General features: G+C 36.1%; 1 protein-coding gene across 1 annotated transcript in view; it reads right to left on the bottom strand.

Annotated features, from left to right (window-relative positions):
• PHLPP1 (PH domain and leucine rich repeat protein phosphatase 1) overlaps nt 1–18557 on the bottom strand; it is a 186471-nt gene that overhangs the window by 86284 nt on the left and 81630 nt on the right. Inside the window, exons 2-3 of the mRNA XM_074355429.1 lie at nt 8129–8325; nt 1243–1368 (exon numbers count right to left, since the gene is read on the bottom strand). Of these exons, the coding sequence (XP_074211530.1) occupies nt 1243–1368; nt 8129–8325 (323 nt within the window). The remainder of the gene's footprint in view (nt 1–1242; nt 1369–8128; nt 8326–18557) is intronic.

Genomic DNA, 18557 nt, shown 5'->3' with positions numbered 1-18557 from the left:
CACTTAATGGTAAAAGCACAGTATTATTTTTATTTAATATTTGTTTCCTCACATTTGCAACCACAATGTAATTTGAAAACTAGGCAGACGTACTTGTTGCCTCCAATATCATGTTAATTCTACGTGCAAGTCTGAAGGACAAGTGTCATCCTTCCCACTTTCCCTAGTAGGGGTACTGGCCTATAGATTTAGAACTTCCATTTGCCTGCTAGGTTAGTCTTATTAACCTAAACTCTGTCCATTGCTTCTTCTCTAAAAAGAGAAACTAACGTTCCTAAGTGTTCCTAAAATCATCACAGAACGCAGTTTTTCCCTGATAATTCAAATGTGATCAGTATTTCAAAAAGACTTTCTAGACATTATTCTCTAATTTTTTGTTAACTGTTCTACAGAGTCATTCCTTTTCACTCACTTGACAAATAATTACATCATGCAGTAGTCTGATTCACACTGAACTTGGACAACAAACTGGATTATAAATTCAAAAATATGAAAGCAAATTCAACTGTAAGGCTTCTGCACCCCAGAGAGGTTTCATCATTACATAAACACACCCAAAAGCAAGGCACAAAGTACTGCCATCCAACCCACTGTACGTAATTCCACAAATGTGATGTAGAAACATCCTCACACACAGCACTTAAAATACCAGCATTTCTTTATCTTATTTATCACATTATCCTAGTTTCCAGAACACACACACACACACACACACACACACACACAGAGGTATTTTGTTTCTTTGGTCATGGTAATCTTATTTAATCAGAGGTCTATAAAATGGTAAAAATAACTGAGATGAAAAAAGAAATTAAATAATTCAAGAGGCAGAAGTTGAAAAGGTGAAAAAAGAGATGATATACTAGACTGCTTGTAAGAAAAAATGGTCAGAGGAAAAGGGGAAATTTCTAACAATTCTCTAGGTATTTTGTGGTTTTGTAATTGTCTTTCCCTGGGCCAGTCCCTTAGATATCCTCAGTCTCATGTTCCTTCCCTATAATATTAAGACAATAATGCCAGTCTACACACTGAATTTTTTAAGTACAAACAAAACTGGCAAATAAAATACAATTTTAAAAAAGCTACTTTCCACCAAAATGAGCTTTTAAAAAACTAAAAGTTGCTAGCTACTGGCAGTATCTGAAAAAAAAAAAAAAATTGAGTGTATAACTGTATTTTGTAAAGCAGAAAGCAACTCTTTAGCCAGCCAGAAGCTAAACAGAATTCTTGTTAAGTGCTTACCTTGGAGACTTGTCGAAGCCATCTTAAATACTCTGTGAACGTATCAAAACAAATGTAGTAAGTCTGGCTTTGGGGTCCAGAGGAGCTAAATGCTAAACAGTGCTGGTGCTTTTTCACTTCTTCTACCTATAAAAATAAACAAGGAGCGACAAAAACAAGTCAGAAAGCAGAACATTTGCATAGCTTGTTAGCTTTACCTTAGATCAGTGAGCCTGCTCAGATTTGCATCTATTCCTGCGTGTGTTCCTCTTGTTACTTAAAACATGTAAGCTCCTGAGTCTGACCAACCAATGTGAATTACAAGGAACCAAAAAGGGGGGCGTTTTACCCTCATCAGATTTCCCCACAATAGTGAAATTATCTTTTTCCTGTTTAAAATGGGAACAGACTCCGTTTCTTATCCTTCTGTACCCTTCCGATAGGGTGCTGGGGTTTTTACTTCCTCGTAGGAGTCTTTTTTTTACTTAACATTTTACTTAAGAATTCTACTTTAGGTGAATTTTTACTTAGGGGACTTTTGTATTACTCTGAATTACAGTCTTTTTTTTTTAAAGAGGACTTCAAGTATGTAAAATAAGTTTTTTAAAAACTTTATTGTAAAATTGAGATTAGCCTGAAATAAAACCCCACCACGAGAAATTTCAAGTCCTAGTAATGCAGTGATACAGTCAAATTAAATTTCCACTCCCAGTAAATTCTTCAGAAGGAGAAAAACTCCAAACAATAAAGCAACATGACATTACACAAACTCACATGTTTCACAGGCTGAATGTTTCCTGTATTTCATTTACAAAAATGCCCACTTCACAAAGAAAGTGTAAAAAACTTCAAAAAATCAGTATCACACAAACTATGTTCTGGGACCAAAATAAAATTAAGTTAAAAATCAATAATTAAAAAAAGAAAGAAAGAAAGAAAGAAAATATGGGATACCCTGTAGAAAAGAGTTTAGAGAAAAATATCAAATTTCATTAAAAAAGACTAGAACTTTTTAATCCCAGATGAATAGTTTGGATAATAAGACAAAGAATAAAAAATTCAATCTTAAAAAAAACCATAATAAGTAAATCAATTAAAAATCTGCATATGTTTAGAAAGTTAATAATACACTTCTAAACAACTCACAGATAAAAAAATAAATTGTAATCAAAATTTAGAAATTCTTGGAACTAAACCACTAAAAAATACTACATATCGAAATGTATGGAATGCAACAAAAACAGGTACATAGAGGGAAATTTATGATTTTAAGTACTCAGAAAAGGTAGAAAATTAATTTGATTGGCATGTATCTCAAGAACTTAGGGAAAGAAATATTAAAAACAAAAACTGAGTGAAAAAGTAAAATGAAGGTGATAATAAAAAGCAGAAACTAATGACATGAAAACCAAATACACAACAGAAAACATTAACAAAGCAAAACACTGATTCTTTGAAAAGGCTAACAAAACTGAGTATCAAATGATATTGATCAATGATATCAGCTGAAGATACAGTTGATATAAGGTATAAATAACATAGAAGATATAAATAATATTAACAATGAGAAGGGAGATACCATAGATTAAGCAGGATTTTAAAAAGATTGTTATAAACAATTTGTGGTAAATTTTTAGAAAAATATATTTTACCAACACCAAAACAAGGGGGGGAAAAAAAAGAAGGCCTAAATAGTCCTATTACCGTTTAAAAAGTTGAATGAATTTTTTTTAATTATCAAGAAAATATCAGGCCCATATCATTTTATAGATGAGTTTTACCAATTCTAAGAAATAGATCATTCCAAACTTGTGCAAACTCATCCACCAAAGTAAAAAAGAAGAAAAACACCCCAACCTATTCTATGAGGATACTATAACCAAAAACAGATCAGAACACTAAGAGAAAGGAAACTACAGGCCAACCTTAGTCATGAACACACACATTAACAGATTAAAGAAAACCATATGATCTTCCCCACAGTGGCAGAAAAAGCATTTGATAATACTCACCATCCATTCATGATAAAACAAAAACAAAAACAAAATCAAACCTCTTTAGCAAACTAAGAACACAAATAACTCACTTAAACCAACAAAGGATATTTATTGAACATCTAAGGCAAACATCAACGTTAATGATACCACTCTCTTTAAGACCACTGGTAAGACAAGTATCTACTTTTCCTATTCAATACTGTACCACAATCCTGGCCATTACCATAAGACAAACAAATGTATTAAGAAAGAAAAGAAGTTGTCATTATTTGAATATGAGATGATTAGCTACACAGCAAACTCCAAAAAATCTAGACATTATATTAGAATGCATAAGAAAATTTAGCAAGATGGCCAGATATAAGATCAACACTCAAAAATCAACCACATTTCTATACACCAAAGAGAAAATACGATTTAAAAAAAATGCTATTTAATCTATATTGACAGAAATCAGGCAGTGTTTTTTGGGAATGGGAAGGAGGGAGTGGAAAAGCAGGGACAGAAAGGAAACAAAGGAGCACAAGGGAACTTTTGGCGATGATATGATCACTACCTTGAGTGTGGTGATGGATATTCATAGGTGTATATATCTATCAAACTGTATTCTTGGGAATATAATACAGCCATAAAATTGTTATCAAAATGTGCAGTTTGTTGTATATCTATTATACCTCAGAAAAGTTTGGTTAAGATGCAGAGAAATGGGCATACTTGTACACTGACATGACTATGAAATGGTGCAACAACCTTAGATAACAGTTTGACATCATCTTGTAAAAGTCAAGGTGCACATATGCCCTACAGCCCAGTGACTGCACTCTTGAGTATGTCCCTAAGAGCAGTACTTCTCAAGGAGGTCATTATAGAAATTTTAGATTGAATAGTTCTTTGTATACATTGTGCAGGACTTATACTCTGCATGACATTTTACTCTCTGAGCCCCAGCCCTGTAAATGTCAACAGTGTCCCCTTGCAGTAAAAGATATTAGTATTAACCAAACACACTATCTAGAACCTTTGCAGTTAAGGTGGAGTCGTGACTAATTCTGGCCAAGGAGCCACAGGCAGAAGAGGAGTGTGTCACTTCTACAATCAAATACACAAAAGCCAGTTAATGACCCTCCAGTTACCTCTTCCCCTGCCTATGCAGCCAAGGAAGCCACATGTTACAAATATTATAATTATTTAAGAGAGCAGAACCTCCATCAGGCTGGGTCCCCACATAATTACTTGAAAAAAGAAATCTCCACAAACTCATACTGGACAAACAGTGTGAGTGAGAAATACATTGTTCTCATAAGTCACTGAGATGTGGGGGGTTTTGTTACCACAACATAACTTAGCTTACATCAACTGACTATCCAATCACCTGACAATCAAAACATTTGCTAATATTAGCAAATGTCCCCTTCAGACACAGCAACAGAAGTTGAGAAATCCTGCTCTAGAAAAACCACTTGTATACCAGGAAGCATATCAAAATAAGACTATCTCAGTGGCATCACTTACAACAAAAACCTACAAACAACCCAAATGTCCATCAACAAGAAGATTACTTAGGAAATTATGGAGATGTGGAACATTTCCAGAGTGGAACAGTATACAAATATGAAAACCACATATAGCAAGTAACAAAATCTTATTACGAAACATAATACTGAGTGGAAAAATTCAGTCACAGAAAACCACACACTGGGCATTATCACTTTTATTCAGATCAAAAACAAGCAAAACATAGTTATATGATAAAATTTATTTCAAAAAAGTAAGAAAATGATGAATACATATGCTGGGACAGTGGATCCCTCTGGAACAGGAGGAGGCAATGGGACAGATGTGAAGAGAACTCAGGTAGAAACACTGATACTGACATAGCTGTGATTCCTAAATTGAGTAGTAAGTAAACAGTTACTCAGATTATTACGCTTCGTGACTTAATAGTCAGTAAAATATTTTTATAAAGTAAAATATAAGTTATCTAATAGTAAGTAAAATATTATATAAAGTAAAATAAAGTTATCTAAAATTTTATGCTACATTTTAAAGAACAAATTAAATATAATAATTGCACAATGAATGAAAACTTATTTATTAGATTTTTTTCAACAATTAAACTTTAATAAAGCTTTACTTAACTTCACACTTGGAATTCTACATTTGAAAATATAAACTAATGATCATGCTCAAGTGGTGTGTCAAATTTGATTATCACAGTAATTACAGCTAGGTCATGACCCATCTATCTCACACTTCATATTTAGCTCTTTTTTAATATAAATTGGAAAAAAAAAAACCTCTTCCATTTACTCTCCATTTTTCCTTTAACAACAAAACTGAGTAAGAAAAGAAACAAACATTAATGAAAACTCAGATTGCAAAGAGTGAATTCTGTTTTCCTGATTTTTAACAGATTTTAAAAGACTCGATTTTTCAACATACTCAGTTATTTTTAAAGGCGTAGCACAGAACAGGTTTTACAAGGTTTATCTGTGAGAAAAGGAAGCTATTAACTTTCAGTGCACTCAATGGTAAAAGTACATCCAATAACAGGCCTGGGAAACAGAACAAATCTCCAGCACTAAATGAAAATGCTAATTACAACTGGATCTCCTGACCTGATCTGAACATTCCACTGCTTTCCTGCCTCTGCTTCTCTGAGCACAATAATCTTTCCAACCATCTCCTTCATATGTCAAGAGAATTTTCACCCTTCAAGTTCCTCCAAGATTCATCACAAAACCCTGATCCCCCCAACAAAATGTAATCTGCCCTTGCACTTATCTCCCACACTGCTTTCTACACCTCTCATAGACCAGATACTACTGTGTCCATCCTTCATCTCCAGATAGTAAATTACAAGCTATTCAAATGCAGGGATGGTGACTTACCCATCCTGGTATTTCTGAATCGTCAAGCAAGGTGGCTTCCCCACAGAGGGAAGAAATATTAATTAAATATTAATATTTAATAGAAATATTAAATTTGCCTATGCAAATGCCCAACATCATAGAGAAGAAACAGACTGTTGATCTAACAGGGCATCAAATATTAAATGCACATTTTTAATGATGACTTACGGGAGTAACAATGATGACTAAGTTTTCAGTAATCCATCCAAAGGATAAGATCTTCAGTAATAAACTATCACTAATTTTTCAATGCTTAGATAAAAGTTAAGAAGCCACAGTTTCAAAATGAATGACTGAAATAGATCTAAAGATACTTTGCAGACTAGACAAAATCTGTTTTCTTAAACACTGAAGTATTAGTCTTAAGACTAGAATATATAATAGTAGAAGGGAAAAAACTGACATGGGCTGTTTACTCATAAGGAAAGACTAGTTTAAACTTTATTTTATGAATAAAGAATGAACTTGCTACATAGCAGGTGAACAACAAAACCATTTATTGCTGTACACATCTGGTCTTTCTTAACTCTTTCATTTCTAATCCCTAGAACCAACAGATCAAATATTTGCCAGTATACTGCATAGTACAGTATACTGTATAGCACAGGGAAATATATACAAAATCTTGTGGTAGCTCACAGCGAAAAAAAAATGTGACAATGAATATACGCATGTTCATGTATAACTGAAAAATTGTGCTCTACACTGGAATTTGACACAACATTGTAAAATGACTATAACTCAATAAAAAAAGTTGAAAAAAAAGTCCTAAACTCTAAAACCCACTAAGGAGCTAAATCTGGTATCCCACGAAGCTATTTTTTAAAAAGTCCTTTGAGCATCGGCATTATTGAGACGTCAGAGTTCCGTGTATTTGCATCTTAGGGCTGCCCAATCCTCTTAAAGTGCTCAAGGCGGAGGGAGATGTTAAAAATACAGATTCCCCAGAAAAATAAATGCAAATTGAGGGACAATCACCAAACAACTGGTCTAAATGCTTCAAAATGTCAAGGTCATGAATGAAAAAAAAAAAAAAAGCTGAGAACTGTTTCAGATTAAAAGGGACAAAAAAAGAAATGACTAAAAACAAAAAGTTCATTTTAACAAAAGTGGGTTTCTTATTTTTCCTCTCTCTCTATTTTCCATGCTTTGTCTCCTTTCCCTCGCCTATTCAGGTGGAAAAATGATAAACAAAAACATTTTTAATATGCCCCTGATTTCCATAAATCCATTTCTTCATCCAAAACTGCCTTCTCCATTATTAACAGATTATCCTATCATTTAAAAATCAGGGAATACTGGCATATAATTATGGTAATGATATCCCTACCAATGCTTGGAGTTTATAAGTAAATCTGGCAAAGGAAAGAATGTAATATTTTCCTAAGCAATTTGGTTCTACCTTATAAATGACAGGAATAAAACAGTTAACAAGCCCAAAAGAAAGCAGCCAGTGTTTTCTCCGAAATGAGTAGCATTTCAGGTTCAAAACTCATGACTAGTCGTAGTGATAGACTGAAAGTGCTAAACCCACTGGTCACTAAACACAAATAAACAGAGAGGTAAGGCAAAGTGGGATCCGAGGCTCCTGCCAGAGAGTCCAACCTTTGATAAGCATGCCTGAATGATCCTAAAGTCATTCTACTACACTACAAAACACATGCTCATGATACCAAAATATGTCTTCTCATAAATAATAATTTATCATCTCCAGTCTGAAATACAACAGTGAAGTTATAGCTGCTCTATTTTCAGTCCCATAGGTAAGATGCATGTGCTAATGAAGTGAATATAACCAGGGCCTCACGTGATCCAATGGCACTGTTATTTTCCAAAACTCTGCCAACCAAAAATGCCCCACTGGCGGAGGCACAACAGGAACTGAGTAAGGCCTCAGACGAGTCAAAAACCATCCACCCCTTACTACAGAAATGGCTCAAAGTCAGCTCCTTAAAGACCCCAGAAAATCTTTTAATCTTTGGTTTGTGTTAAACTTACTTTCCCACCAATCAGTGGCAGGACATGCATCTTTCCGGCCAAGCTGTCTTTCACAGACGAGACTATTAGGCAGGTCCCACACAGGATGACTTGGCGTCTGGTCCATCGGCTCACTGGCAACTGCATTTTGCCTTTACGGACATTATACATTCCTGAGAGCTGAATCCGTTCAGAGCTACCGGTGCTGTGAGGTTTTCCTGCAACAAACACAAGTAAACATTTTAGTCTAAAAGAAATGAGCTTTTTGCTACTCACCAGCCTACCAGATAAATTACTTACGCAAAAGAGAATAACTATAGGGAAACAGTCTAATTTATAATTGAGAGAATCTGAAACATACAGTAATGCAATTATTATCAGAACTACCACATCTACTCCATTTGTACCTTTTAATATTAAGAAGAGCGTTTTCCTTAAAACCCTAGGGAAAAGCCATTTTTAACTTCTCTGTTAAAAATCCAAGTTTTATTTTCTGCTACATCCTTCATGATTTAATTTTACATTTAAAAAAGAGATGACTTTAAGATTTTCATAAATGCTAGACTTAATTTCAGTATACTAAGAAAATATAGACAAATAGGAAGATAACATTCAAGATCTAATATTTAATGAACCTAACCAGTTTTAATGGAATTAGCTGCTAATATACTTCCTCTTACAGATATTCACTATAGATTTACTATTAAGGAGGCAATTAAAAATGAATGACTTTTTTAGTAAGAAAATACTACTCTACCAACATAGGCTAAGTCCTCAAAGATAAACCTGACATCAATCTATGAAGGATGTAATGCTTGCAACTCGCAGAAGGAACACAGAAACAGAGAAAGATGCACTAAGGCTCAGATACAAAGAGAGAGGAGAAAGATCTGACAAGTCCTCATTTCCGTGTTGGAAACTGAATGTGACAGAATGACATTCAGACAAGTTCCCATTAACTGAACGGGAGAACTACTGTGGTCCACATGCGATGGAGCTGCACACACAAAAAGGAAAATACTTCCCAGTTTCACGCACTGAATATTTATCAAAGAGAACTGACGTCCATGCTCAGAAATAAATTAATGAGGGACACATGTCCTCAAATAGGTCCCAAGCCAGATGTGTTATACTTATTTGGAAGTTTGCCTAGCTGCCAAGGGCTAGCAGAAGAAACAGACTCAAGAGAAATTATATTCTTACGAATATTAAAAATTAATGTAAGTGCCAAATAGCTTTGGTAGATGTCAATTACCTATTGGAGAAGGAAACAGGAAGAGCAGCGGCACCAAAAATAGGTCTTAAGAAGATCCAAAGACTGAACCCTCCCAATACATAGTTTAGGGCAGAAATGTTTGCAAATAACAAAACCAGCAGGTTTGAATTTCACTTCCTCTTTCTCCCAGTGTATCAGAATATTTTATAAAGTAAATACTGCACACTACATACATTTGCTGGGGCTGGGCCAGAAAGAAGTGTAATAGTGGTTCAGCTTTTTGAACTTGGGCCCAGCAGACAACTACACAGCTAGCACTCTCGGTGGAGAACTCTGCTGAACTGTTTGTCCACCAAGTGCTAACACTCCCACAATGGGGTAGGAAGCCCAGAAGACTTCACAATAGATGTGACTTGTCAAAGGCTGCCAGTGATGGATTAGACCATAGTCATTCACTTGTCCCATTCTGCACAAATTCATGTACACCCAGAGAGAAAGATGCCTGGGCTCCCAGTCTAAGAGCTCCTTCCTACATTAGAGACTCTCTTCCTATAGGGAGGAAGAGGAGATTCAGAAGAAAACTGAAAGGTAAGTACAAGAATTAAAATCAGGAACAACAGGCACGTGGATTTCCAAAATCCGTTTCCATGACTTTAATACACTAGCATTCTCTAACAAGGAATCTGATCTACTTACACACATACACACATGTACAAAATGAATGCAAAGCAGGCATTTTATTCAGCCACATCAGAGAGTGGCTTCAAGGATGCTTGTTAACCTGTCACATTTATGTAGATCTGTGAGTAATTAGAGACTGACGAAAAAGACAACAGGGGTACAAAAGAATAGTCCTTCAATTCTCCAACTCCACAAAAATCCTAGAGAAGCCCCAGAGCACATCACCAGACAGAGAGGACTAAGGCTGAGATTTATTTAGGGATATAAATGAGAAGAGTATGAAGACATCAACAGAGACTGGCTTTTTACTCCCTAGTCAGAAAACTTCTCAGGGGGCCTGAATAGTCCTGGAACCCAATGATAAAATCAGTCTGTCCTTGGAAAGCCCTAAACATCCCAGTCTGAATCAAATCCCTCTTGCCTTGTTCTGAGTGAATTAAAATATCCTGTTGTCTGCGTCGTCCCTAGGCGCCCTGCGTATTCCAGATCAGACGCACCCTCAGGACTCAGCTCTGGGGAATATGGAGATGAATAAGTGATCCACACCTTGGCAGTCACCCCAGTGCACGCTCCTTTGTGTCAGACTTATTCTATGAGATAAAGAATTATTTTAGCTCTCTCTGCTGATTCTGAAACTTCTCAATTCAGAGGCATTCCAATTGTCCTATGCTCTAATAAATATTAACATCACACAAGGAATCGACACCTGCCAGTTTAAAGTTGGAGCCATTGTTATAACTTTTATTTTAGAAATGTTACTCTAATTTCCTACAGGTTTAAGGCATTTCTTATGTTACCTAAGAGGAAAGATGGACAGCAAAAGCAAGTATTTCCAACTGAGATAGAAACCTGACCACAACAGAAAGTGATTTAAAACATACTTTCTCTCTCTTCCTCATTTGACACATAGCAATTTGGTCAAATTTGACCCATAGACACCCGTAAAACCATCGCTAGAAAAGGAGCACACTGATCATCACTGACAGTTTCCTTGTCCCCAGTGTGATCTCTCCCTCTCCCTCCCACCCCCACCTATGGCCTCCCATGCTCAGCCAAGTAGACCAGTAGGTCTGCTTTTTGTCACTTTTTGTCTATTTGTTGAGTGTGTCAAGAGTTCTTCATTTTTCATTGCTGACTAGTATTCCGTTGTATGAATATACCACATTTTGTTAAACGATTCATCTGCTGAGGGACATTTGGATTGTTGCCAATTTTTTTGCCTATTTTGACTGAAAACATTGGTATACACGTTCTTGTGTGGATATATGTTTTTATTTATCTTGGATAAACCCCTAGGACTGGAATGGCTGGGCTGTGCCATTTCACATGCCCAGCATCAGTGCAGGGGAGTTCCAGTTACTCTACCTCCTTGTCAACAATTTTAGCTGTCCTGGTGCATATACAGTAACATCTCATTATAGATTAAATTTGCATTCCCCTAATAACTAATGATGCTGATCATCTTCTCAAGAGCTTATCTGCATTTCACATACCTTCTCTGCTGAGGTGACTAATTTAATCTTTTGTCCAATTTTAATTGGATTGAGTAACTTATATATTCTGAATACTGGTCCTTTGTCAGATGTATAACTTGCAAATATCTTCTCCCACTCTGGCTTGTTTTTCCATTTTCTTGACAGTACTTTGGGAAAGCAAAAGATTCTATTTTATTGAGGTCCAATTATTTGATTTATCTTTTGTAATCAGTGCTTTTTATGTTGTATTTAAGAACTTTTTGACGAACTCAATGTCACTAAGTTTTTTCTCCCATGTTTTCTTCTAGAAGTTTTATACTTTACATTTTTACATTTAGTTCCATTATTAATTTCAAGTTAATTTTTGTTCACAGCAAGAAATAAGCAGAGGTTCAGGGGGTTTTTGTTTTTGTTTTTTGTTTTTTGACAAATGGCTATGTAAATTATTCCAGGACCATTTGTTAAAAAGACTATCCATTTCTACTGAAGTGCTTTACCATATGTATCAAAACTCTTTTGACCACAGTTGGGTTGGTCCATTTCTTGGTTATTCCTGCTCTACTCATCTGTTTGTCTATCTTCAACCAATATCACACTATTTTGATTGCTGAATCTTTCTGGTTAGTCTCGAAATCAGGGAGCATGAGTCCTCCTCTCTGAAGAACGACAGTTTTACTTCTTCCACTGCAATCTGGTACCTCTCATTTCTTTTTCTTGCCTCGCTGCACTAGCTGGAATCTTTCATACAATATTGAATGTAACTAGTGAAAGCAGACATCCTTTCTTTTTTCCTAATCTTGGAGTGGGGGGAACATTCAGTTTTTCACCATTAAAAATAATACTAAATATATGATTTTCATAGATGCCTTTTATCAAGTTGAGTAAGTTCCCTTCTATTTCTAACTTGCTGAATTTTTTTAATAAGAAAGGGATGTTAGAATTAATCAAATGCTTCTTCTGCCATCTATTGAGATGATCATGATAAATCCAATTACTTAAATGCTGAACTAATCTTATATTCCCAGGATAAACTGCACTTGGTCATGATATATTATCAATATTACACATTGTTGGATTCAATCTGCTAAAACTTTGTTAATAACTGTTACATTTATGTTCATGAGGGATTCTGGATTAATCTTTTCTTTTTTTTATAATGTTTATTTTCTGGCTTCGGTGTTAGGGTAATGCTGGCATCGTAGACTGAGTTGAAGTAATCTTTCTTTTTTACTTTTCTGGAAGACTTTAGGTGGAATCGGTATTATTTCATCCTTAAACATTTGGTCAAATTCTCCAGTGAGGCCTTCTAGACCTGGAGTTCTGTTTTTTCTGTTTGTTTTTGGGGGTGTGCGTATGTGAGGGTGAAGGGGGGATTAACTATCATTTCAATTTCTTTACTAGAGTTAGGGCTCTGCTGTTCCATTATCTAATTCTTCTTGGTTAAGCTTTGGTACTTTGACATTTAAGAACTTCATCTATTTCATTTAAATTGTCATACAGTTGGCATAAAGTTGTTCACAGTATTTCCTTATTATCATTTTTAATATCTATAAAATTTGTAATGATGTCACCTCTTTCCTTCCCGATATTGGTAACTTGACTCTTCCACCTTTTCTTGATCAGTCTGGTTAGCAGATTACCAATTTTATTAAACATCTCAAAGAACCAGCTTTTGGGTTCATTTTGTAGTTTTCCTGTTTTTGGTTCCATTTATTTCTGTTCTTACCATTCTTGTTCCTCTTACTAATGTAGGGATTAATTTATACTTTGTTTTTTTATTTTCTTAACATGGAAACTGAGGTCATTGATTTGAGGCTTTTTTCATAATATAGACATTACATTTAAGTGCTATAAATTTCCTTCTATGCACTGCTTTAGCTGCATTCCACAAATTCAGGTATATTGTGGTTATAGGTTCACTAATCTTTTCTTCTGCAGTGTTTAACTTACTGTTAATTCCATCTAGCACACTTTTCACCTCTATAAATTCAATCTAGGTACACACACACATACATATATACACCCATACATATGTATTTTTCCATGTCACTCCTTAACATGCACATGCTTTCTTTTACCTTCATGAATATATGGAACATAATTATAATTGCTGCTTAAATGTCTTTGTCAATTAATTCTGTCATCTATATCATTTCTGGGTCAATTTAATTTGCTTTCTCCTCTTCACGGGTCACATTTTCCTGTTTCTTTGCACACCTGGTAGTTTTTGTTTAGATGCTAGTCATTATGCATTGCATATTTTTGAGTGCTGGACATTATAGTATTTCTCTGAATACTATGGAATTTTGTTCTAGGACACAGTTAAGTTAGGTGGAAACAGTTCAGTTCTTACAAGGCTTATTTTCTAAGATTTGTCATGTAAGACCAGAGCGGCCTTAAGTCTAGAGCTATAATAGTGATGTTAGCAAGCAATACTTTAACTGATAGACTCTAGCTCATAAGATTTTCCACTCTGGCTAATAGGAACATGGTGAGCTTCAAGGTTTGTTCCCTCTGCTCCTTTTCAGTATTTTTTTTTTAAACCCCCAGAGTTGGATAGTTTCTTCACATATACATGTGCTGATCAGCACGCAGATGAAGGCTCAGTGATGACTGTGCACATCTATCTCCAGGACTCTCTGAGCGGCTCTTTTCTCTCCAGCGATCTACTCTGTACACTCAAGCTGCTTAGCCTCAACAGACTGCCAGCTCTGTCTCCTGAACCCAGGGTCAACACTGGACCCTGCCTGGGTTCCTCTTCCCAGAACTCTTCCCCGCCATCAGGAAAGTGGTACATTCGTAGGGCTGTTTTAACTTGTTTTCCCTCTCTCAGGGAGCGCATTTGTTGTGGAGCCTTGTGTCCTGTGCTGCCTGATGCGCAATGTCTGAAGGCTGTTTCAGGAATTTCATCTGATTTTCAGACGTTTCTTCTTTAAAGAGTAAATACGGTCTCCGTTACTCCGTCTTGTTTGGAACAAAGTGCCATATATTTTAATTTAACTCTTTCTAATACCTACTGTTCATTGTTATAGATTATACAAGTATGTTTAACATAATTAAAGTTTCTCTTTAAAGAGTGGGTTATCAATATTTTACTTTATTCAGAAATTCAGAGAAGCTCTGTGGGGCCAGTAGACTGGAAGAGCTATCTGCCCTGGACCAAAAAAAGGCTCCAAACTTCAGTATTAACATAGCAGTTCTTTTCCAGTTATTGGCAGTAATGAGTTTATGAGCAACTTCTACTTTACTTCCTTATTTTACATTCAATCCTAGAACAACAGGCTTAAAGCTTGCTCTCTACCCTTTTTCAAAGTAAAGGACTGAACTTTGTGGCAAGTCTTCTCCTCCACTCAGAGGTCCTCTTGACTTCCACATCCGTAAGCATTAGTCTAAGACGTTCTGGCTTCTGAATGATTCACTGCTGGTTAAGCACTATTCTACCTACAATCAAAAACAAATGTAAGTAGAATAATGCATAGTTCATTAATCTCTCTATTCTGTCACAAATATTAGAACTCCCACCCCAACAGATCTAACTAAGATAAATGGGTGGAGCTACTATAATAGAAAAGTCCTGGCTGAGATTTCTAAAACAGACTTCTTTGTTGACTCAGGTGGGAGGAGGACAGATTACTGTTAACAACTGCTTCAGACACAGTGGCTTTAAAAGTATGGTCCCAGTAGTACCAGAATCACCTGGAAAGTTATTAGAAATGCAAATGCTCAGGCTCCACTCTAGAACTAGAGAATTGGCATCTCTGGGGATGAAACCCAGTAAACTGTGTTAACAAACCCTGTATAAACAGCAGTTTGGATCAAAGAACAGAGATTATTGTGATGATCAGACAAATCTCTCCATTAAAAAAAAAAAATAAGAGTCTGGGTTTTTGCTCATTTCTTTTCTGTTTCTACTTCTCTTTTCTTCTGTAGTTTAAAGCCTACACTTAAATGTTATTCCTCAAGATAAGAAAAGTTCAACTTCTGGGTGGAAGGGAAGAATACAGTTAAATATCACTGCTTGGGATCTCACTAACTTAGCATTTTGACCAGGAACTTTTGAAACTGAAGTCTACTTCAGTTTTACCTACCAGCAGGGAATTTTACTAAATAAACATGATTAGAAGACAAGTATTTATTTAAGAAAAACTAACTACAGTCTGCTCTGCTTCGATATATGTTTCATTAATACCAATATCACATATGATCATAAATAGGGAAATGAAGACAGTATACTATGCAGAGAGTATTGGTCCATAAGGACTTACTCTAGTTAAGGGGAGCCAGAATACTGGGAGTGGAATTATAATTTTCTAAAGCAAAGGGAAAAGCCCACAGTAAATGCACTGTCTCAATGCCCACAAGCCAGCATTTCTCCTCTTCTGTTATTGTGCATTTTCAATATCCCCTAAGAGGTGAACAACTTCCAGCCACAACAAGCTACCTGCCCAGGCTGTCCAGGTTATCTCCTGAGGTATCCATTATTATTTTTGTTAGTATTTCAGTTATAAGGATGCTTGGACTTGGAGTTCTGCCCCTCTCCAACACTGTTTTCCCATAAACACTTTTATTTTTAATCTACAGTTTTGGAGAACATGAGAATTTTCAGGAACATATACAGCAGCAGAAACACCTATTTTAACTAGAAAACTACTGACAACATAGAAATAAGTACAAATTTGGTTAATGCCAATTACATGTCTGCTACATGTGTTCTAGTGTCTATCACTGTGGTAGTTAAAAAGTAAGTCCACAAATTTTTAAAAATTCTTCCCTTCACAGGTGGAGCTTAATGCCACTCCCTCTGCTTTGGACTATACTTAGTGACTCGCTTCTAACAAATAGAATGTGGCTGACTTGACAGCTGCTTGTGACTTCTGAAACCAGGTCAAAAAAGGCAAGTAGCTTCCACCTTACTCTGTCTAGGATCACTTCCTCTAGGGAAGCCAGTGGCCATGTCAGGAGGACACTCTAGGAACCCCATGAAAAGGCCCACAAGGTGAGGGACAAACTTTGTGCCAACACCCATTAAGGAACTGAGGCTTCTTTTCAGCAGCCACGTGACTGAGCCATGTTGGAAACAGATCCTCCAGTCCCTGTCAAGCCCAGAGAACTGCACCTCTAGGACATCTTGGCTGCAAACTATACGACAATCTCCAGCCAGAACTACCCAGCTAAGCCATTCTAGAATTCCTGACTCAGAGAAATTATGAGATCATAAATGTGTGGTGTTTTAAGCCACTAAGTTTTGGGGCAGTAATTAATACAACTTTACTATGTTCACTTAATTCTATTTACCTGAACATAGTGAAACATTAATAACCTACATTTCACTAAAATAATCTACAAAAATATTTACAAGACTTTATATAACCTAGTGCAGGTCCAGTGCAACCTAAAATAGTGAAAAAGGAGTAAGAACAGCCCGTTAGGCAATCACAGTTTTCAAAACCTTAGAGAATGAAAGTATTCATGATAATACGGCACCAAAAACTGAGAAAGCTTGATCACTACATAAAAGTCAATGGAAGAATTTACCATGTCCCTGGAGCTGAAAATGGTCAGGAATGAGTGAAAACATTCAATTCTCACCTCACCTTCTCTGCCTTTAGAGCTTAGGCTGATAAAACTCTAAAGCATGTTTCTTATTGCATATAAATCCTTAAATCCTTCTTGACTACCTGCAGGGACAAAGACTGAATTGAATTACCTGCCTAGGCTCATTTCAAGAGCTGGCAGAAGGATTTAGACGACTCCATTACAAGGTCTAGAGACCAGATCACTGAATTGGCACCTGGGAATTTCATCTCAGAGCTGAAAGGCTAAGTAAGCCTAGCAAGGTGCGCTGGCAGGAGCTCTGAAACAATTGAAGACTAGTTGCTTTTAGCTAATGAAAATGACAACCAAGTGCTAAAAAGATTCAGGGAGGGTTAATTTATGCATCATATCAAAAGATATAAAGTCAACTGCCCAGTAAATCTTGCTTCTTATTGACAGCTACTCAATTTGATTAGGTTTATTTATATCTCCCAAATTAGTGTAGATCCTTTCCCCTGAGAAATGCCATGCCCTGAACACTTCTCTAATCTCTAAGCTCTTGAATACCTCTAGCGCTTGTAATTCCCACTATAATATTCATTAATAGTGCTTGGAAAATGTGAGCTACCCCTTCACACTCTTTTCAGGTTCTGTAAACACAGGGTGAAAATAATTTTGTAAAAAATTCACAAAGCAAACTCTATAGTAACATTAGCCATGAATTTTAAAAATCAAAGCAATAAAGATGACTATACATTGTATGTAATACACAGAAAATGATATTAAATTAAAATAGTGAAAGGAAATGCTACATGAAGACAAGGTACAGTGGAGGGCCCCAAATTTCAGCATGCCCCCAGAATCACCGGGAAGACCTTGCTGTAAATAGACTGCAGGAGCTGGACCCAGAATTACTCTGGGTGGGGACCCACGATCTTGTTGATGCCACAGTTCTGAGGACCACAATTTGAAACCCACTATTCCTTAGTTGTCTGAATATCTGATGCTCATGTCTCTTCTTGGGACATGTATCTAGATAAAGTACTTTCTTCAAATGTGGGTTTCATTATAATTTTGCATTCAGAGAGGCTATAACCCTCCCCTGCTCTATGAGCTGCTTCTGCTCAGTTCTAGGAGTAATATATGGCTAGCTGGTGTGGCCTCCCCTTATTAACCTCATATCTGGCAAAAAATCACATTTGAAAAATTTCATCAAATCAACCTGCACCTGTCAGTTCAATGTCTTCACCATCTGTTACTTCCCAGAAACGGCAGTCTCATCTTACAACCAGACCAGACCTGAAGAGTCCTTCCAACATTCTCTTGAGGTTTTTTTTTTTCTCACTTGATGAGAATTTTTTTCCCCTTGGCTAGAACAATTACTGAAACAGCTTCACTAACTTTTTGTTGTCATTTCCACTATAATGGATGGCAGATTTGTTCAGGTCCATAGGTTGGTTAAGCTTCTGCCACATGCAACATTCTTTTTTTTTTAAATAAATTTTATTTCAAATTTAGAGAGGTAGATCATCTTTTTTGGGGG

This window comes from Camelus bactrianus, chromosome 30 (assembly GCF_048773025.1).
Source record: "Camelus bactrianus isolate YW-2024 breed Bactrian camel chromosome 30, ASM4877302v1, whole genome shotgun sequence".
Taxonomy (NCBI): Eukaryota; Metazoa; Chordata; class Mammalia; order Artiodactyla; family Camelidae; genus Camelus; species Camelus bactrianus.
This window is presented reverse-complemented; position numbering and strand designations above follow the sequence as displayed.